The sequence below is a fragment of the Nycticebus coucang genome, chromosome 18 (assembly GCF_027406575.1).
Source record: "Nycticebus coucang isolate mNycCou1 chromosome 18, mNycCou1.pri, whole genome shotgun sequence".
Lineage (NCBI taxonomy): Eukaryota > Metazoa > Chordata > Mammalia > Primates > Lorisidae > Nycticebus > Nycticebus coucang.
Genome location: NC_069797.1, coordinates 30592037 through 30614484, shown reverse-complemented (window position 1 = coordinate 30614484; position 22448 = coordinate 30592037). Strand labels below are relative to the sequence as shown.

The window sequence follows — 22448 nt, the reverse complement described above, 5'->3', positions numbered from 1 at the left end:
TTGACTTTGGGGCCAGACAGGCCTAGGGATTGGGTCAGTTCACCAAGATTTATTCAGTACCTTCCGTGTGCCAGGCATGGTATGACCTTGGACAAGTCCCTGAACCTCTCTGAGCCTCAGTTTACTAATCTGAACCCAGAGATAAGAGTACTAGTGACCCCATAGGACTACCATGTGGCTTCCAGAGTGTGAAGTGTCCAGCACATGCCAGTAGTCAACAAGGGCCAGTTACCTGCCCTGCTCTCTCCAGGCCTGAGATCTACACAGAAAGAACAGCTAGGGAAGATGGAACTAGCGTTACTCGCTTGCCTTAAGGTTGGAGAGGCTGAGCCCCAGGGATGATGAATGGCATCTCCCCAGAAGAATACCTCTAGTTGGCCCTGGGGCTCAGGTTCCCTGGTGCTTGGCTCCCAGCCCCAAGACTGGGCCCACAGGCCAAGTGACCACTCTCCCTGTTAGTTTTTAGGAGCCCCCTTTGCCCTAGCAGCACAACACAGTCTGGAGGTGAGCATGTATGTTCCGTTTTATTTTTTTCCATGCTAAGAAATACAGAGGCGTTACTGGTGCATGTGGTGATGGCGACGGTGGCAGGGAGTTCTTGTTGCTCCTTGGAGGATGCAGGGAGAGGCTGTGGTAGGGATCACTGTCTCCACACAGCTGGCGACTGGATCCAAGCAGGAGCTGGGATAGCAGGGCCTCTGTCCCCTCCAGCCTCCACTTGGGCTGAGGATGCCAGGCTGCCAGGGGCAGGGACAGCAGAGACCTTTCCTCACAGTTTCCTAGTGTTCAGGGTGGCTGTCTCCTTCAGGGCATCAAGCTGTCCTCCTGTCCTGTGATCTGGAGCCTCTACTTCCTCCACAAACTTTAGGGGCCTCTGAGCTACATCCCTGGCACCACAGGGAAGGTCTCAAGGCATCCTTGCCTGAAGGTTCCGGCTGTGCCCATTCCTGGGATTGTTTGCAGGCCATACCTGAGCAGGGCCCTCGACTGTCCTGGTTTTGAGTGTGAATGAGTATGTAGGTGTGTAGGTGTGTAGGTGTAGGGAGTGAACAGAAGAGCCTGTTTGTCTGAGTGTGACCACAAGGGAAAGAGAAGGTCTGGGCAGGCTGTGCCCTGAGGGCACACAGAGTCCCTCAGCACCATTCTCCTCATGTGACTCAGTCATCTCTCTTCTTCCTTGGTTGCTGAAGCTGGAACCCAGGACTGCCAGGAGACCACCCACTCATGACCCTGCCTTCCAGAGCAGGAGCTGTGAGCATCCAATTCCACAGACCTCAGCCTCCTCTGGCCTGGCTAGACTTCACCAGTGACACTAGTACCTGATTTCACCTAGCCACAACAAACAGGGCATCCCTATGTTGGCCTTGAAGATCCCATAAAGCAATCCCAACCAGTCCCTGCTTTAGGAGTGGGAGAGACTGGAGCTTATTCCCCAGGTGGGAGACATGAAGTAACACCAATGCTAAAGGGACCCACCCAGCATGTCTGGTCCCTGCATGCAGAGCCCCTCCTGGCAGGTGGAGTCTGTACCGACCTGCTTTCTCCCCTACAGCATCTGAGGAGGGTGGAGATGACTATCAAGGGACTGGAGAAGAGACATGAGGGTCCTTATGGCATGCAGGGGACATAGGCTTTCCCAACCTTGGGCCAGTCTGTCTGTGGCTGGGAACCTGCCCCTTCCAGCGAGGGGTGTGACCCTGGTGAAACCTGGGGGTGCGAAACCTCGGGGTGCGAAGGCCTTGCAGCATCCCTTTCCAGGTCTGGGAGCTGAAGCCGGCAGGGCAGGCAGGAGCAGCAAAGGCCCCTGTAGGTAGAGCCTGTGCCAGGGAGAAGACTGGAGAGGATCATGGGGCCCCAAACCAGGGAGGGGGCCAAGGGCCCTGCACGGCTCCTTTCTCATTAGGTCCTAAGACACAGAGGCCATGGAGTCCAGCCTCTGCCCCAGGGCACATGTGTGTACGCCCAAACCCAGGGCTCCCAACTTTTCTGCAGACTAGACCTTTGGCTAAGCCCTTCCCTCAGTCTTGGGACTCTCTAGAATTGGGAAATAACACATCTTTCTAAAAGCTTTCTGGAACACTCTCTTGCAGGTAATGCAAACATTCCCAACTGTATGGGAGTCTGTGGGAAGCCCTAACGGTGGTCCCAAAGCCTCCTCCAAGGAAAGTCTTCTGTTTGTGGATGGCCAGGGCCATAGAGCCAAGCACAGAGCATCAGATGGGGATGGCATCTGCACGGAGCCCTGAGCCAGTCTGAATGGGGACTCCTAAGCCACTCTGCATGGAAACCCCTGAGCCACTCTGCATGGAAACCCCCGCCTGGAGACTCCTGAGCCACTCTGTATGGGGTCTCCTGAGCCAGTCTTCCTGGGTACTCCTGAGCCAGTCTTCATGGAGACCCCTGAGCCAGTCTGCATGGGAACTCATGAGCCAGTCTGCATGGGTACTCCTAAGCCAGTCTGCATGGAGACCCCTGAGCCACTCTGCATGGGGCCCTGAGCCAATCTACATGGGAACTCCTGAGCCAGGCTGCATGGAGACCCCTGAGCCAATCTGCATGGAGACTCCTGAGCCACTCTGCATGGGGTTTCCTGAGCCAGTCAGCATGGGGACTCCTGAGCCACTCTGCATGGGGTTTCCTGAGCCAGTCAGCATGGGAAATCCTGAGCCACTCTGCATGGGGTTTCCTGAGCCAGTCAGCATGGGAACTCCTGAGCCACTCTGCATGGGGTTTCCTGAGCCAGTTAGCATGGGGACTCCTGAGCCACTCTGCATGGGGTTTCCTGAGCCAGTCAGCATGGGGACTCCTGAGCCACTCTGCATGGAGCCCAAGGTTGTATCCCAGAACACAGAGGAGCCTGTGGCAGGATGGGAGCTCAGACTACCCCCTTCCCCAGTAGCTGATCTTGGCCAGATCAGGTACCAGGAGTTCTTGGTTAGTACCCCAAGATGCAGCACAGGTAGGAAGCCAAAGGCAGCCTGAGTTGTCCTGGGAGATAGGCTGGGACCAGAGTCCTCAGCAGAGATGCTCCTGAAGCTAAGAAGTCTGGAAAGAGGCCCATGGGTCATGCTGTCCCTGTACTTGTCTTCACCATCATTCCTCTCGCTGCCTCCAGCTTGCCACGGAGGATTTAAGTGTGGCAGTTGCCTCTTTCTAGCAGGGATCCAGGGCCTGTGCTGAGGACAGCTTTGCTTCTGAACTTGGGGTGCTGGCATCACAGCAGGCATGTGGCACAAAGCATGCAAATGGTCTATTTTCTTCCCCCTCAAGAAAAATACAAAAGGTAAAGTCCCACGTCTTTGCTCTCAGTCCACAGACACAAAGGACTGTGCTATCTCTTTTCCCAACAGTTTGTCTTGTGTGTGGGGCTGGTTTTCTTCTCATTCTGGCAGTTTATGCTGCTTGGCGGAGCCCAGGAAATTGTGAGGATGTGAAACAAGGCAGAGCATAAGGTCAAATACCGGGATGTGTCCGTGAAATTGAAACACATTCTTCGTTGGTTTCACAGTAAACCAACCTTTCTTTCTTTCCTTCCTTCCTTCCTTCCTTCCTTCCTTCCTTCCTTCCTTCTTTCCTCCCTCTCTTCCTTCCTTCCTTCCTTCTCCTCTAGATTCTCTCATCCAATGTGGGCTGACACTGAGGCGACTTAGGGGTTTCCCTCCAAGTCTGTGCTTTTGAAGCTTGGGGACAGGTGGACACTTGGCAGCCCCCACCTGGTCCTCCGTGGTGTGTAGGCATGTGTGTTCAGAACTGTCCAGGTGGCCAGGCCCGCCTCTGTCAGCACAGCTCCCAGGTTAGTGTTATTTCTTCTGAACTGTAAATAAAAGAATAGTTAAGGCAGAACAGAGCTCAGAACATTGGCTCCTCAAGTCTCTGACTTGAGGATTTGGGTTTTTGTTTCCTAGTGGCAAATGGTAACAGGAATCCGGTGCAGGGTCAGGGACCTCTTTGGTTTGGGGCCCTTGCTGGAACTGAACTCCTGCCAGGGAGAGGAGGGCAGCCTCGGTGATGGGCATGTCACCCTAACTGGGACAATCAGAATCAGTCCTAGGACTGTAACTGTTGACAAAGAAGCACTTTTTTCCCCCAGTTTAGTTACTGGACTGATTAAAATGTGGGCTACTCTTGGGGTCACTATTACAGCTGCTCCTTGCCGTCTCGCCAGCGTAAGGAGAGATCCTGCCTGGGAATGGGGTCAACACAACGGAAAGTAGGACAAGAGGGCAGGACAGATTCTTGGCAACATCATTTGGGCCCCTGGATACTATAGCCATGCCTACAGATAGAGCAATCTGGGCTTGAATTTTTTAGTGAAAGCTGATAAATTCCCTTTGCCACTTTGAGTTGAGTAGTTGTCACTTGCCATTGAAAAAGTCCTGGCTAAAATGACAAACAGCAGCAGGGCAAAGGAGACTGAGGCACTGTAAGGTGATCCAGGAGCTAATGTCCTGGGCTGGCAGGCCCCTCTTCCCTCACACCTGCATGGCAGTCAGACCCTGCACTTATGGAGGAAACGGAAGCTCAGGAAGAGGAAACAGAAGCTCTAGAATATGCAGGACCTGAATTCTGAGCCCAGAAAGGCTGATTACAAACTCAAACATCTCCCTCTCTTAAGTGGCCAAGGTTATTCACAGGACCACAGCTGAATCCTAGGCTTTCTGCCCGAGGTGAACACTACGCATTAGACCAGTGATGCCCACAGTTTAATGACTGGGCCAGAGATCTCCTTAAAATGCCGATTCCCCTTCAGTGGGTCTGGGATGGGGCCTGACTCTACATTCCCACATGTTCCCCAGTGACCCCTGCTGCGGGTCCACGGAGCACATAAAGCTTCAGCTGATCACTGCAATGGGCGAGATGCCTGGGGAGCTCCCTTTGTTGAGTGGGTAATGGGAAGAAAATGGCAAGTTCTGATGTGGATAGCCCCCAAACGCACAAAGCTGCCTGGGCCTCATGAGCAGCTAGAGTCCCCTTCAAAAATGGTCCCCTGCATGGATAAACTCACTGGGCCACGGTTGGCGCTCACAGAAGTGTTAGTTCCTGAATTGCACCGTATCATTGTTTACGTCTGGTGTGTCCTGAATGTCTCCGCAGAGATGTACCAAGCCCTCCACTGTCAAAGCATAGTCACATCCATTATCTTGGGTCACTCACAAAAGCCTCTGTACTAGAGAGGCTTCTTCCTGCCACTTCCTGCATAGAAACAGGGAGGGTCAGCCAGGCAGGGCACTGGCCCAAGTCCCAGGGCATCAGAGCCAACCCTGGGCCTGTGCTCTTGCCACACCCTTTTCTGTTTGTTGATTTCACTTTTCAGATGTGAGAGAAGTCAGCAAACCGAGCCCCCCCGCCCCAGAGGGTCATTGCCTGGACTGGGTCACTTTTGTGGAGTGAGAAGATAAATCTCTGGCCCCCACAGGCTCTTACCCTTCCCCTCCCTCCCACCCAGCCCCAGAGGTAAGGCTACACCCTCAGGCAGTCCTCACTCCCAACAAGCTAGCTCACTCTGTGCGGAGGGGCTGGGCCTCACCTGCGAAGTTGACGGTCACAGCCACGATGATGATGACGATCCCCATGACGATGAAGGTGATGCTGAGCAGCCGGGCCAGGCGGCCCAGCCTCCGGGCCCCATCCCGATCCCCCTGCTGCATGCTACTCCGAGACTGTAGAGAGAGGATGGCAGGGACCTCAGGGGGCTGCCTGTCAGCCACATCGGCCTCAGCAGCCCTGGGGTGGCACCTAGCCGGGTCCCCAGGCACACATGTGCCCACTGCAGCCCATACTCCCGCAACTCCCCTAGGGGAGAGGAAGAGGCCTCCTCCTGGAGAAGAGGCTTGGGCTTCTTGTGGGGACCCTTACCCAAGCCCACGCCTCAGTGGCTAGAGACAGCTGGGAGCAGAACCAAGCAGTCCAGGGCACTTCCTCTTAGGACCACAGCAGGGTGGGGTGGGGTGGCAGGTGGGAGGGTGGAGGCCTGAGAGGGTGGACCAGGTCCAGGCCAGCTGGCAGGAGCAGACAGGCACGGCCTCTGCAGACCCCAGCCCAAGGCTCAATTCTGCAGCCATCCTGGGATCCTGCGGGGCTTTTTCTACAGCCTGACATGCTTGCCTCCTTCCCTCTGTGAGCCCCACTCTTGCCATGAAAGAGAAAAAGCGTGCTGCCACTATTCACTGCCACTGTTTCCCACCCCAGATCCTTTCTCAACCAAGCTCTCTCCACATTACACAAGAAGGTGAAGCGCCTTGCCTGAAAAGGCTGGGGCTGGGCCAGAGCCAGTGGTTTCACAGGGCCGGGTTTTACAGATTGCTCCTTCTAGACAGCTCGGCTCTTCTTGAACTTGGTTAATCAGGTGGGTGAGGGTGGGGCGGAAGGTTTAAGGACAGACAGGATGCTAGGAGGGTGCCTTGGCAGGAGGGGCATCCCAAGCCAGGAATGGTGGCCCCAAGATCTCCAGGCTCCTCCAGCTCTTGAACTCCCTTCTTTCTTCTTGCACTTGGCCCAGCCTCCCCAGGAAGGGGCACGGGCAGGGGTCTGCTAACCATGAGACTGCCTCTGGGCAGTCATTTGGTTATTTTATTTCCTGATTATTTGAGGCTCCTGAGTTTAGCATGGAAATGTAGTTAAGGATAATGATGATGGTGACGATGATGCCCTTCCTTGGTGCCAGGAAGCTTGCTAAGGATGGTACCTAAATTATTTCATTTAGTCTCAGAACCATCCTCAGAGGTTGGCAGGGCTGTCGCCCTTCCCTGAGGAAGAAGCTGGGGTTCAGAGAAATTTCCTCTGTTCTCGTGTAGGCACACCCCCAGGCCCTGTCCCCCTTCACCTCTTAGAGTTGTAACAGCCCCACTGCCAACTCTGTGCTCCTGTTCCAGGACAGAGTGCATCAGACTCCATCTGCTTCTTGCCGATGCCTCTCCTCCCAAGCCCCCGTTCACACTGTGTGCAGGAGCCCCAACCCTAACAACACAATTAGGTATGAATTCCTACCCCTCTCACCTCTCTAAGGTCTGTACCCCATGTCTGTCCCCACCTGTCAGGCCACTCCCTCAATTTGTCTGCATGGAGATTTCATCAGCCTCCTCCTCACTGGTCTCTCTGTTCCAGTCTTGCCCCTTCCAACCTCTCCTCCCTATTACAGACAAGATGAGATCTTTAAAATGTCAAGTCTGGACTCGGCACCCGTAGCTCAGTAGTGAGCTATGAGCTGGTGGGTTTGAGCCCTGCCTGGGCCTGCTAAACAACAACAACAACTCCAATTAAAAAAAAAAAAGCCAGGCGTTGTGGCGGGCACCTGTAGTCCCAGCTACTTAGGAGGCTGAGGCAAGAGAATCGCTTAAGAGTTGGAGGTTGCTATGGGCTGTGACGCCACGGCACTCTACCAAGGGTGACACAGGGAGACTCTGTCTCAAAAAAAAAAAAAAGGAAAGAAGGAAGGAAGGAAGGGAAGAAGGGAGGGAGGAAGGGGGGAGGGGAGAAAGAAAGAGAAAGAAAGAAAAAGGATTGCAGCCCAATTCATAATCACTAAGTCATGGAAAAAGCCCAAGTGTCCATCAACCCACGAATGGACTAGCAAATTGTGGTACATGTATTCCATGGAATATTATGCAGCCTTAAAGAAAGATGGAGCCTTTACCTCTTTCATGTTTACATGGATGGAGCTGGAACATATTCTTCTTAGCAAAGTATCTCAGGAGTGGAAGAAAAAGTATCCAATGTACTCAGCCCTACTATGAAGCTAAATTATACCTTTCACATGAAGGCTATAACCCAACTATAGCACAAGACTATGAGGAAAGGGCCAAGGAAGGGGAAGGGAGGGGGGAGGGTAATGGGTGGGGTCACATCTACCGTGCATCTTAGAATGGGTACAGGCAAAACTTACTAAATGCAGAATACAAATGCCTACATACAGTAACTCAGAAAATGCCATGAAGGCTACATTGAACAGTTTGATGAGAATATTTCAGATTGTATATGAAACCCGCACATTGTACCCCTTGATTGCACTAATGTACACAGCTATGACTTAAAAAGAAAAAAAAAAAGGAAGGTAGGAAGGAAGGAAGGAAGGAAGAAGTCGAGTCTGGTCTTGGCTCTCCATGAAAGGGATATACTTTTATGCCTCGGTGTCTTTGCATCCACTGTTCTCCCTACTGGAATGCCTTTCATCATCACCATATTGCTACCTCAACAGCTCTTCATCATCTTTTTTTTTTTTTTTGTGGTTTTTGGCCAGGGCTGGGTTTGAACCCGCCACCTCCGGCATATGGGACTGGCGCCCTACTCCTTGAGCCACAGGCACCGCCCTCTTCATCATCTTTTAAGAGTCATCCTCAGTAAAATCTTCCCACAGTGAGTAATCCACTCCTTCTGGGGCTCCCATAGCATCTTGCATAACTCTGTTTTTCCTTTACCACCTCGAGTCATTGTTTCTTGTGGCTCCTTCTCTAGACTGTAAACTCCTTGAGGGCCAGAACCATGCAGCCTCCATCCTGGTATCCCTCACATCTAACCTAGGGCCAGGCGCTAGTGGGTTCTCAGTAAGGATTTGAAGAAGAAAAGAATAAATGGTGAGAGAAAAAGAGCCAGAGGAGGGTTTGTTTTCTAATGACAGAACTTCATGAAAGAAATAAGGGCTAGGGTGGCGCCTGTGGCTCAGTGGGTAGGGCGCCAGCCCCATATACTGAGGGTGACAGGTTCAAACCCTGCCCCAGCCAAACTGCAACAAAATATAGCCAGGCATTGTGGTGGGCACCTGTAGTCCCAGCTACTTGGGAGGCTGAGGCAAGAGAATTGCCTAAGCTCAAGAGCAGGAGGTTGCCATGCACCACAGCACTCTACCGAGGGCAACAAAGTGAGACTGTCTCTAAAAAAAAGAAAAAAAAATAAGGGCTACAGGTCCCACTGGAAAGACACCTCGCTGTGGGGTTTGGCCCCACTCACTAGCACATGCCAGCTCCAACTCCCTGCATGGCCAACCAGGTCACTGAATTCAGGGCATCAATGACTCTGCAGCATTAGGAGAAAGAGGGGGTGATATGGAGAAAGGCCTCAAGGATTTCTGGGAACTTTGGTTTTAGAAATTCTGGGGCCATCTTGAATCATTGCCAGGGGACTTCTCAGCTGCAAGCATGACATTCAGGGGAAGGAGCAGGATTTAGGAGGTCTGCTCCCCACTTTCCAGAGGAACAGCTGTGCCTTCAGGACCATGGAGAGAGGCAGACATGTGCTGGCTTGGGTATGAGGCAGGTGGGAAGGGAAGGGGAGGAGAGAGTAAAGAGAATGATGGATCTTTCTTTGGTCAAGCTAAGTCCAGCCTCTTTATCCATGGGGCCATGAGACCACACACCTCAGTAACACACATTTGAGCCTGAGAGACACATAGAGGAAGATGCCCTGGGACCAACTGGACCAGGGCAGATCTGATCATGCTGTTTGCTGTGTCAGGTACTTTTTATACACTATCCAGTATAAACATCCCTACTATCCTGCAAATCCTAGCTTCCCGTCTGTACAGTAGAGAGAAAATAGCCACCTCTAAGAGCAGACTCCTAACTCATGGCTGGCAATGACTCCTTGGCCTGGAGGACCAGGACTGCGAAGTGAGAGGCACAGTCCTCACACAGGCTTGGGAGTCACCCCTCCTGGCACTGAATCCTGGACTCACCTCTTGCTAGCGGGTGGCCTCGGGCAGACTACTTTATCTCTCCAAGCTTCAGTTCTTCACCTGTAAAATCTCACAGGCTGTGGTCAAGACAGAGAAGCTCCTTGCCCCTAGCTGGAGTTCTGAAGTCTCCCACTAGTTACCAAATGAAGAATCAAGCCCTTGGCCCCAGGGGTGGAAGGAGATCCTTCATCTCTTTTTAATGAGTAAATTACCTGATGCTTCCCCCATTCCCACTCAATGGCATCATCTTTCCATCCAAAATGACTTAAGTAAAGGCACAATAATGATCATTGCAGTAGGGGCTGTTCGGGCTGCGCATTAATAGATCATTGTGATTGCAGTAGCTGTGGAAGCAGAGGGAAGAAAGACAGTTGGGAAGTGTGAGAGCAGAGAGGAAAGTTGGTGGGGTGGGCAGGATGCTGGGGGGAGTTGCCAGAGGCTGAAACCAGCCCGAGGAGGGAAGCAACAGAAAACAGAACTCAGACAAGAGCTGCTTCGACCCCTGAGGCTTGAGCCAAGCGCTTGGGGTCTGAGAAGGTGTGACAGGGCCGAGCAGCTGTTAGTCCTTCCACCCAGACACCTGGACAACCGCCTCCTTGCTGCAGGTCAAGGCAAAGCCACCTGCTTGCTCCTCCATGCCCCTTTCACACCCCTCTCCCACTTCCAGGCCATTGTTCCAGGTTAACCCTTCAGTTGCTGTAGAGCGGGAAAGTCTGCTGAGGGTCTGAGGGAGGAGTCAGGGCAGCTGCCATGGTGGGAGTGGAGGGTGGGAGGGGTTGGCAATGCTTAGGACTTGGGACAGCAGCTATTTACCAACCAATTCATTAGTATGTCAGTGTTTGAAGCCATATGTCTGCGTGCCAGCTGACCGCCAGCCTTGGTTGGGGCTCAGTACGCTTGCTGAGTGAAAGGATGCATGCACACATGAATGGAAGCATGACAAAATGCACTGCGTGTACATCACATCAACTAAATAATTCAGTTACAAAATATATCTCAGAAAGGAAATATGGAAGGCCCTCAATCTCTGTGGTGCTCCCACATGTTGTACCATCAACTAAATAATTCAGTTACAAAATATATCTCAGAAAGGAAATATGGAAGGCCCTCAATCTCTGTGGTGCTCCCACATGTTGTACCAACAACCCACAGAAACAGGGATGCTTAGGGGTCTCCATCAAAATCAGAGGTGGGGCCACCCACCTCCCCCATGGGCTGTCATGAGGGGTGAAGCCCCATTATTCCAAAGTTGGTTAAGGTCAGAAGTGCCCGTCCACTAGGAATCCACCCTTTCCTCTCCCATTGCAAAGTTGATAACAGCAACCACTTCCATTTATTATTTAGCATGTGCCAGACTCTGTGCTAGGTGCTTTCATATGCATTAGCTCATTTAATCCCCCGGACTGCTCTGTGAGGTAGATGGTTTTATTATGTCTATCTTATAGATGAGGAAACTTAGGGCAAGGAGGGAGGTGGAGTGATAGGAACATGGTCACGCGGCTCATAAGGAACAGAGCTGTTCTATCGCTATTGCTGACTAAAGCCGCTGGGGGGCTAGCTGCCTTCACTGTCTTACTAGCATGGAGGAACATGGAGATTTTGCAGCTTGACCAGGAAGTAAACTCTGGCCACCTCTGGAGGCTCACAGGCCGCAGGGCTGAGCAGGGCGGGGGCTGGACACCTGTGATCACAGCTGTGGGGCCCCTCATCCACCAGCCCTGGTCACAGCCACAGTGGTGCCAGGCTCCGTGTCTCACACCTATAATCCCAGCACTCTGGGAGGTTGAGATGGGCAGATGGCTTGAGCTCAGGCATTCAAGACCAGCCTGAGCCAGAGTGAGACCCCATCTCTACTAAAAATAGAAACATTAGCCAGGTGTGATGGTGAGCACCTATAGTCCAAGCTACTCGGGAGGCTGAGGTAGGAGGATTGCTTGAACCCAGGAGTCTAAAGTTGCTGTGAGCTATGATAATACCATGACACTCTACCCCAGGGTGACACAGTGAGACTCTGTCTCAAAAAAAAAAAAAAAAAAGCCACAGTGGCCACTGCTGGTGGAGGTGGAAGGGGAGGTGGGAGGAAAGGAAGCCAAGAAAGAGGGAGGGAAGTGAAATTCTTCCCTCCTTGCATAAATAGCCTGCAAGTTTTGGCTTTCTTGGCAAGTATACACCGTCCTTGTCCCCAGAACTAGATGCAGGTGGGGCCGTGGAGAGAGCAGTGATGTGCCCACCCAGTTGATGTGTACCTTACCAGCCATGTGGCTGTGGCCAAGGCACTGCTCTGCGTGGGGACAGTGAAGCAGACTCTGTTGAGCTCATGTTCCAGCACACTCTACAAACAGCAACAAGCTCTTGAAAGGATGTCAGAGCTGGGGGTCTCCTGCCACCCCTGGGATCAAGGGCTTGAGCCTTCACTTGGTAACCAATGGGGGCATTTCTGATGAGGAGTTCTAAAGTCTACCCTCAGGACCTGGAGTCATCATAGGAAATTTCCTCTCTTACCACACTCTGTCTCTCCTTGTACCTTGAGATGCCATTGGGTGGAACCAAGTGTCACTGCCCTACATGGATAACTGACCTCCTCCCTGCCTGGGAAATAGGAGTGTCCTGTGAACTAGACTGGTTTTCAGAACAAGGAAAACAACTGTGAACACACCCACGAATGCTCCCTGCCTGGCTGTCCCCTGATTCCCGGGGGAACAGTCTAGTGTCGGGGGTGGGAGCATGGGCTCTCACTCTGGGCAGCTGGCCTTGGTCCCAATCCTGGGGTTCACACTTACTATGGTTATTTCATGCCTCTGTACTTCAGTTTTCTCCACCGTTAAATAAAGACAATAATACCTACACCTTGGCTCAGCAAGGTGGTTATAGCACTAGCCACACACAGAGGCTGGTGGGTTTGAACCCAGCCCAGGCCAGCTAAACAACAATGACAACTGCAACAACAACAAAAAAAAATAGCTGGGCGTGGGGTGGGCACCTGTAGTCCCAGCTACTTGGGAGGCTGAGACTTGAGTCTTAAGCCCAAGACTTTGAGGTTGCTGTGGCCTGTGACATCACGGCACTCTACTAAGGGCAACATAGTGAGACTCTGTCTCCTCCCCCCCAGAAAAAACCTATGCCTCATTGGGGCATAGTCAGGATTAAGTGAGACAACACATGTAAAGAATTTAGAACTGTGCCTAACATTTAGTAGATACTCGGTGAATGATAATATGCATACTATTATCCCTCAATGCTAGGCTCCCTCAATTTTCTTCTCCCTGATATTGAGCCTGATTTCCCGGCTCCTGATATTTCCCCTTAGAAATTCACTTTCACAACTACACTTCACCCCCTGCCATCACCCCACCTGGCTCCTCCTTTGAAATATCAGCTCCAACGTCTCTCTCACCACCCCCATAGCCTTTGACTTCTCTGGGCCCCAGCCCATAACCCCTTCCTCTCCAAGGTTGTTACTATCTTCCCAACCTCATTCCCAGCCCAGCCCAACCCTTCCAAGTGTCATCTCAGCCATCCCTGCCAACATCTTCTGTGCCACCTGGTTCTGTTCTCACAGCATCTCTGCCATCCTCAGCCTTGAGTCCACCCAATGTCTAGGTCTAGAGAAAACCCCACCCCATAGGAGTCTTCTTCAGACTCATTCCTCCCTGGGCATGTCTCCCCTTTCACTATTTTTCCTCCCACCTCCTGGAATCACCTTTTCAAACCCTTGTCTGTCCACAGCCCTCTGCCCATGTCCTACATGTTGTAGGTCTCCAGAGCTCTCTGGGATGGCTCTAATATTTCTGAGAGACATCCAGGGCCTGAAGCAAACCCTGCTTCCCTCTCTTCTACAGTTCTGTCAGTGACCCTCTGCTGGGTCCGGATCCTCATCATCCCTGCCTGGACTATCTCAGGAGCCTCCTACGGGGTCTTTCTGCTCAAGCCCATTCCCACAGCACTGACCACACCCTGCCTCTGCTTAAAACTCTTTAGCAGCTCTTCAGAGCCACCAGGATGAAACAAATTCCTACAGTGAATCCCTGCCCAACTCCCTCCCCCATCCCACCCTCTGTCAGGCCAAATAGACCATCAACTGATCTTATCCATCCACTTCCCAATGCCTAACACAGTGTCATGTTCATAAAAGAGGTACGTTCTCAGGGTGGAGCCCAATCATCCTCTACCACTTACTTCCCTAGAAACAAGCAATTTGCCATTCAGGTTGACTGAACGAATGAAGAGCAAGTAAAACTAGGTCTTAGAGGGTCTTCAGAAACCCCCTCTGCCACAACCCTGATCCAGGCCTCTCTTCGCCTGTCACCTGCACATTCCCGCAGAGGTCCCCTCACCCGATCACCAGCCTCATCCCCTCAGCCCCTCCTCTCACCCTGCGCCAAATTTTCCACTAAAATGGAAATCTGACCACACCCCTCCCAGCCCTAAGTGCCTGCTACAGCAGGGGAGGAAGGAGCTTGAAAACCTTAGCTAAGTGAAATGAGTCAGTAACAGAGGGCCACTCAGTATGGGATTCCATTCTGAAATGTCCAGAATAGGCAAATCTATAGAAACAGAAAGATTAGCTATTGCCCAGGGCTGGGGAAGAGGGTTGGGGTGTAGCTAGAGTGTGCAGAGTTTCTTTTGGAGAGGAAGCAAATGTTCTAAAATTGATTGTGGTTAATATCACACCCATCTGTGGAGTATGCTTAAAACCATTGAATTGCACACTTTAGATGGGTGAACTGTGTGGCAAGTGAATTATCTCTCAACAGAGGTATTTCTTTTAAACCCATATGGCTTCCCATCCCCAACTAGGAGCCACCCAGCTGCCACTTAATTGCTATTACCACATAATATCACCATCTACTCACTTAAGCACTTTGTGTGGTCTAGCCCATTTCTAATGCAGATATTATAGTTATACCCATTTTGTAGGTGGGAATACTGAGAAGAGAAATTTGAATGACTTGCCCACAGCCACATAATTACCCTGTGGTTATGTCTAGCATGGGTGCTTCTTACCATATGTTATAGGGATTTGTTTACAAGTTTCTCCCCACTGGATGGAGGCTCCTGGAAACTGGCATTTGGTGTCTGGTTTAGCACTGTATTTCCTGCACCCAGCCTAGTGATTATCAGACCTGATTCAAGAACTTTAAAAGGGTATAGAAATGTTCTGGAGGTGCATTCGGTGATCTCACACCCTTAGACTCAGATTCCCTTTAACTAGAGCAGTTCCTACCCAACCTGCACCCTGCTACCCTGCACTGGGAGGTGGATTCTAGCAACTATTTTCTCCTGAGTCCTGTGTGGCTTCCCTCCCCAAAGCTTATCTCCCCTCCTGGGGCCTTTCACTGTAACCAAGAGATTGGCCTTGCCCAGAGACACTGGCTGTACATGAGGGCCTGGCTCTGCCTCCCGCGGCCCCAAGTGTAGCAGGCATCACAAGAAGCTCCTTGGAAGGTATCCATCCAGGGCCATGCTCAGCCCTGGCTCTTGAGCCCGTGCCAAGTCCTTTGGACTCAGGAGTGCTACAAGTGTCCTCTGATATCCTGGAAGGGGCGCTGGATATGATGTGGGGCACAGAGGCTTCCCTGGCTGGAGCCTGAGCCTTTATCAACTGGACAGAGGTGAGAAATATGGGCTTTCTTAGAGGACAGCCCGGAGCAAGCCACAGCTTCTGGGGGCTTGGTGACTGATGACTCAGCAGGAGTCACTCCAGAGGGGAGCAAACAGTGTCACCCCACCCAGTCCTCTGGCCCTGACCAGCTGGGCTCTTAACCTCATTCTGAAAGTTATTGCCATGCCCAGCTTCTCTGCTCTCTCTCTCACCCTCTCTCTCTCTCTCTCTCTCTTTCTCTCTTTCTCACACACATTCTCTGTCTCTCTCCTTCCTGGGAATGTCACTTGCCAACATCTAACAACCTTTTCTGTGGGATCCTCTGTAAGTACTTCTAATACCTTACGTTGTCCCCAAATGGCTTAGATTGAGGACAATATAAGACAATTCTCTCAAAAAAAGTAAAGACATCAGTACATGCCCCTCCCTGGCAAGGCTGGCCATGCCCTCTGACTGTAATTTTTACTCATGACCCAGGCCTCCCTTGCCCCAAGTCCTTCAAGTCAGATGCTGAAATCAGTGTAGCCACCAAGGTCCAAAGGGCTGCAGCAGAAACCACCCCCCATCCTGGGGAGCAGCCTGTGAACCCTCCCCTCCTCGTGGGCCCCTCGGGGGAACCAGGCCCTGGAGCCTACAGCGTTCAGCAGAGAAACTGCTGTTGGCTCTTGGAAACCAGAGCTGGCAAAGGCTGGTAGAATGTCCAGGGCACCCAGGGGGCCTGGCTCCCTTCTGGGATCACGGACCCTGGGACCCCTTTCTGACTTCAACCTCTACTGAGACAGAGGCCTACTCAGGAATGACTTTTGGGGACAGTCCGCCCCTTTATAAAAAGCAAGACTCGGGCGGTGCCTGTGGCTCAGAGGAGTAGGGTGCTGGCCCCATATGCTGGAGGTGGCTGGTTCAAGCCCAGCCCTGGCCAAAAAAAAAAAAAAAAAAACTGTAAAAAGCAAGACTCCAACTCTGCAGGATTTAGCTCCAAGCAGCTCCTGAGTCCCTCTCCCCAGCAGCCATAAGGTGCAAAATCAAGCCAAGATGCCCAGAAGCAAAGGTGAAAGAGGACAGCAAACAAAAGCTCTCATCCCTTGGCCCCTCTCCACGGTCAAGAGGGAGGCCCGCTGAGGAAGGGGGTCCTCCCGCAGCCCCCAGCATGCTGCTTAGTTTTCTCTGCACGCTAGGCAGCATGGGTGGTGCTGCCTGCCAGCCCCGGGAACAAACAGCAGTACTTACCATGATGGAAAAGATGAGGGGGATGAGGTTGAGGGGCCAGACAGGGCAGAAGCAAGAGACAATGGCAAGGATGAGGTAATCTTTGGGGACTTCCTGGTCCTGGGCATAGGAGGTGGTGGCAATGGAGGACGCTCGCCTCGAGCTGGCCCGTGAGCCGGGGGACCGGGGAAGTGAGGCCTCCAGGTGCTTCTCAGAGATCGCCTTGTAGGGCAGGCTGTGGCCATTCTGCTCCAGATCCAGAGCTACTGAGAGGGACTTGGACAGATTCAGGGTCTTGTCATCCTTGTCCTCTATCTTGGTGAGGAGTTTCTCCATCTCCGGCAGCTCCAGGGGTGATGTGGAGCCGGACTCCTGTGCTGGAGGCAACTGAGGCTGCAGGAGGTTGGCCATGTCGGCCTGGGGCTTGCACTGCTCTAGCTCCAGGATGGGACAAGGGGCTCCAGAGGGCCCTCAGTGCACCATTCTCCGGCCCCAGGGAAAGGCAGAAGCATCACCCAGGGGATGAAGAGCCAGCTGGGGGTCAGGAGGGCCGGGTGTGCTTCTCAAGACCGGCTGAGTTCAGAGGTAGGGACCTGCTGCCTTGCAGAGCTCCCAGGAAGCTGGAGCCAGCCTTCAGATCAGTTCAAGTTGGAAGCCAACTTTGCTGGCGCTGCTGACAGCACAAATGAGCAGGGAAGCAACAGAGAGCTCAGAGAGCAGAGGAAAGAATGCTCTTCCCGGGAGGCTGAGAGTGTGCGTCTGTGCGCCACACAGCCTCTCTCCCTCTCCACCCTCCTTGGAGATGCTTTTCTTTTTCAATTCCCCTCTCCCCAGAGAACTACCCTGCAGCATTCTGCCCGCCCAGCACAGCCCAGCCCAGCCCAGCCCAGTGGGATTGGGACAGCCTCCACCTTCCACTGCAGCCCTAGGATCTGTTCCTCGAGGCTGGGGCTCTGGAAGAGGAACAGACAAAGTGGGTCACAAAGGGGTGTGTCCTCTGCTGTCCTGGGACTGAACGTTCCTCTTCTCTTCTGCTACAGCAGGCTCACACTTCCTCCTCTCTGCTGGAAACTCTGGGCCTCAGGCCCACGTATCACATTCCACCCAGACCCTGACCCCTGACACAGAAGGTCCCGGTTCCAGAGGTGGGGAGATGAGAGCATCAGTGTGCCCCCTGGAGGATCCTGCCTGGCTGGAGAAGAGCAATCTGGGGGGATGTGTTGGCTCCATCTCAGCCCCGGCAAGGCTGTCCTGTGGGGCTGAAGAGCAGGAAAGCAAAGATCCTCCTGCTCTGGGGCTGCTCAGGGCAGATGCCGGCTCCGAAGGGCCTCTGATTCTGGCTCCGTGTCCTCTTGGATTTTCTCTCTGTCTTTGTTCTCTCTTGTTTCCTTCCTCTGTTCCTGCCTCCTCTATCCCTGCATCACTTTCTTTCCTATGCCCCTCCTTACATTGTTTTATAAAGGTGACCAGGCAGCCCCAGGTGTGTGTGAGGTTTGGAGGGAGCTGTATGAGATAGTTTAAAATCTTAGGGTCATTCATGATGTGAGATGGGAAATTAGAGATGGAAGGGGTTTCAGAGGTTGTGAAGTTCAAATCCATTGATATTACAGCTTAGAAATAGAGGCCTGGCAATGGGAAAAGATTCATCTCAAATTGTATCCCAACAGATATCAATCCCTATTTCCAGTCCCAGGGTAGTAAGGAGCAAAACCAGGCATCATCATGGGAAGAAACGGCTTTGGGTTACATATATACTGGCTTCAGAAATGCTACTTCCAACAAAGAAGGGCCAGCAGGTAGGAGTGTGATGGCGCAGGGCAAGGAGGACTGGCCCGAGGGAAAGAAGCAGGCCCCAGGAGAAGTATCAGTGCAGGACCAGTCTGAGGGGCTGTTTGTGGCTCTGGGGCAAATTTTGGGGTTTCATAAATTTGATTATATGAAGACCCAATAAAGGAAACCCACTGTTATTTTGCAAAATGCAGATCTTGGAGAAGGTGCCGCCTCCTCCTCTTAGTCCTAAGGGACACCAGGTGCAGGGCAAGGGAGTGAGCTGGGCTCCCCTTGCCCAGGAGTTTCCAGTAATATGTTAATGCCTTTATAAATATGTAAGCTCCTTTAGATGGTGGCAAGTCGGGTACCTAAGACCCCCTAGGCTCTAAGTCAGTATCCGCTTGGACCCGGGAGCTGAACCCTGGGTGGAGGCTCTGGTCCCCTGTAGGGCCTAGCCCAATTCAGTAGCCTCTAACCACATGTGGCTACTGAGCATGTAAAATGTGGCTAGTTCTGGCTTGGCACCACATACACTGAGGCTGGCAGGTTAGAACCTGGCCTGGGCCAGCTAAAATCAACAATGACAACTGCAACAAAGAATAGCCAGACATTGTGGTGGGTGCCTGTAGTCCCAGTTACTTGGGAGGCTGAGGCAAGAGTTTGAGGTTGCCTCAAACACCACAGCACTCTACCCAGGGCAACATAGTGAGACTCTGTCTCAAAAAAATAAATAAAATAGCCGGGTGTGGCGGCTCACACCTGTAATTCTAGCACTTGGGAGGCCGAGGTGGGTGGATAGCTTGAGCTCACAAGTTCCAGACCAGCCTGAGCAAAAAGCGAAACCCTGTCTCTACTAAAAATAGAAAAACTGAGGCAAGAGGATCGCTTGAGCCCAAGAGTTGGAGGTTGCTGTGAGCTGTGATGCCACAGCACTCTACCCAGGGCGACAGCTTGAGAATCTATCTCAAAAATAATAATAATAATAAATAAATAAAAATAAAAATAAATAAATAAAATGTGGCTAGTCCAAATTGATGTGTGCTGTAAGTATAAAACACACACTTAGCTGGATACGGTGGCTCACGCCTGTAATTCCAGCACTTGGGAAGCCAAGGCGGGTGGATTGCCTGAGCTCACAGGTTTGAGACCAGCCTGTGCCAGAGTGAGACCCCATCTCTAGAAATAGCCGGAGGTTGTGGCAGGTGCCTGTAGTCACAGCTACTCAGGAGGCTGAGGCAAAAGTATCACTTGAGCCCAAGAGTTGGAGGTTGCTGTGAGCTACCATGCAGGCCACAAAGAGAGACTCTGTCTCAAGAAATAAATAAATAACATAACATATGTACTGTTTATTAAATGTTTGATTAAACAAAAAGAGAGGGGAAAGCCAAGGAATTCTCAGAGAAGTCCCTGGTAGCAAAGTGGCCCCGGATTGGCTGGGGTCAGCACTTGGGAGCCCAGGCTTGTGATGTAAGATAATGGGGTTTGCAGTGCCACCTAGTGGCCTGTGGTGATGAGCTGACTAGCCAGAGTTGGGGTAGGAAGTGCGGTATGGTTTGCAGAGAAGTGGCAGCCAGTATGGTTTAGGGGCTGACTGCCCAGGGTCCCACTCCAGTCTGCAGCTCCCCCAGGTAGATGCTCATTTAGGTTCTTTTTTTTTTTTGATTCAGAGTCTCACTGTGTCGCCCTCTGTAGAGTGCTGTGACATCACAGCTCACAACAACCTCAAACTCTTAGGCTTAGGCTTAAGCGATTCTCTTGCCTCAGCCTCCCAGGTAGCTGGGACTACAGGTGCCTGCCACAATGCCCGACTATATTTTTTTGGTTGTAGTTGTCATTGTTGTTCAGCAGGCCCAGGCCAGGCTTGAACCCACCAGCGCAGTGTACGTGACCGGCTCCCTACTCACTGAGCTACAGGCACCACCGCTCATTTAGGTTCCTACATGAAGACCCACCAGCTATATTCATCAAGGTGTTTGGCCTACACAGTGTTGACTGAACACATTTTTTAAAAAATCATTTCACATAAAAATTGGGGTTTTTTCTTTTAACAGGAAGACCTGGGAATCCTGAGCCAACTTCCTGCAACAGCTGGGCCAGCTTTAGCCTTTAGAAGGGCTTTGAACCCCTGCCCAACTCTGAGGTCACGTGGCCTGGCTGGCATGGGGGTCCGAGTTGGGGGTCCTGGCCCAGCTAGACAAACACATCGGCCTCTTTCTGTTCTACAGTGGGCTGGCCTAGCTGCTCTCTGGGTTGGATACAGGGAACTGAAGAAACTAATTCCTTTCTCTTTTCCTCTTCCCTACTGGACAGTGAGCTCCCAAAGGGAGCAGGTGCACCCCCAGCCCCCTAGGCTGGGGCCTGGCTCACAGTTAAGGCTGGCTGGGTGGCCAGAAAAGGAAGAAAACACCAACAGGTGCCCAGGGGGTGTCCACGCATGACACTGATTCCACCTCTGCCTACCCCAATCTTCTCTGCGCTGCAAGTGAAGGACGCTGAGAGAGGTTAGGGATGCAAACAGCGGCCCTACATACTGGGGTCCTTTGGTGGGGCAGGGAAGAAACTTCAGAAGTGTCGGTAAGTTCACTTAATCCAAAGGAAAGAGGAAAAAAGAACCCCTCGTGTCTGTCCTGCAGCCCTTTGTACCCTTGGCAGCTCACTGGGTGCCAGGAAATCTTATGGGGCTGACAGGGTAGCTGTAACTAAAGCAAACTCCCCTGCTTGCTGAAGCTTTCCTGGGACCAGCTCAACTTGCTTCAGGGACCAAGCGACCTCCTGGCATCTGTGGACACACACACATGCTCTGAGTGAGCGTGAGGAAAGCTCAATGTGACCGTGCTCCCATCAGCCAGTAACCCAGCATTTCAGATCCAGGGAGGTGGGTCCCTTCAAGGAACCCACTGGGGATACTTTGCCCTTTCTATGCTTGCTCAAAACCTACCCCTACATCTCTTTGGAGTTATCCTCCCAAGACAAATCTTTCACCTTTTACCAATAATTATGGAGACTCTAATGAAAACTAAATTTATCGGGTGGTGCCTGTGGCTCAGTGAGTAGGGCGCCGGCCCCATATGCCGAGGGTGGTGGGTTCAAACCCAGCCCCCCGCCAAACTGCAACCAAAAAATAGCCGGGCGTTGTGGCGGGCGCCTGTGGTCTCAGCTGCTCGGGAGGCTGAGGCAGGAGAATCGCTTAAGCCCAGGAGCTGGAGGTTGCTGTGAGCTGTGTGACGTCACGGCACTCTACCAGAGGGCGGTACAGTGAGACTCTGTCTCTACAAAAAAAAAAAAAAAAGAAAGAAAACTAAATTTATCCCTCCAAATTCTCTCTAGGTCTGTTCATGCACCTACTTCCTCCTCTGTGTTGTAATTGGCGAGCACAGACTGTTTGTGATCTGTTCCTTTAACTCACCTTTACGTTCACTTTGTTAGAATAACAGGGTTTGCTCTCCCATACCTCTATGATCAGGCATTTTTGTCGTTTCAAATCTTTCACGGTTATGGAAGTTCATAGGGCCTCTGTGACCACATTCTCACAAATGTGTTTTTCTTTTTGGATTACCCTCCCTGCAATATTTTCATTGTGATTTTGCCAAATTGTTCTCTCCCCCCAAAAGGAACAGATGCAACTAGAAAGCTATAAACTGTATCCTTTCCTCCATATCCCTGAAAACTCTGGATCTTATTGTTGCTATTTGTTTTTGCAGCTGTGTCTCAGTCATTGCTAGAGGCAGGGGCTGTTCCCTGCAAGGACGGCAGCTGGCATGAAGGGAGTGGAAGGCACATATTTCCTAAGAGGAGCCAAGAGACTGGGTGTGCAATGGCTTTTTGTGAGCTGTAAAGCTGGTAAAGTGCTGCAGTAATTGCTATGATTACCTTCCCTTTAAAAGTTAACTCTCTTGCTTGAGCCCAAGAGTTTGAGGTTGCTGTGAGCTATGACGCCACAGCACTCAACTAAGGTGACAAAAAAGAAAAAAGTTAGCTCTCATTTGAACACGGTTCAAGTGGACTGGTATGAATCTTACATATCTACGTAGTTTTCTTCCCTTTTGTATACCAGTTCTTTATGTCTTTGGACCATGACTTAGCAGCTCTGTCTTAAATGTGAATTTTTCCTTTCTGCAATTTTTCTTTTTATATGCATGTCATGTATATAAAAAGAAAGATTGCTGTACTTTGCCCCCTATATTTGGACAAGCACATCTAGTC

At 51.7% G+C, this 22448-nt stretch overlaps 1 protein-coding gene across 1 annotated transcript; it reads right to left on the bottom strand.

Moving 5' to 3' along the window:
* Positions 1–3676: 3676 nt before the first annotated feature.
* On the bottom strand, positions 3677–17386 carry TRARG1 (trafficking regulator of GLUT4 (SLC2A4) 1). The gene is made up of 3 exons (XM_053570903.1): positions 16497–17386; positions 5528–5660; positions 3677–3814 (listed from the first exon to the last, which is right to left on the bottom strand). The coding sequence occupies exons 1-3, from the start codon at positions 16884–16886 to the stop codon at positions 3801–3803; spliced, it is 537 nt and encodes a 178-aa protein (XP_053426878.1). The 5' UTR covers positions 16887–17386; the 3' UTR covers positions 3677–3800.
* Between the last annotated feature and the right edge of the window lie 5062 nt (positions 17387–22448).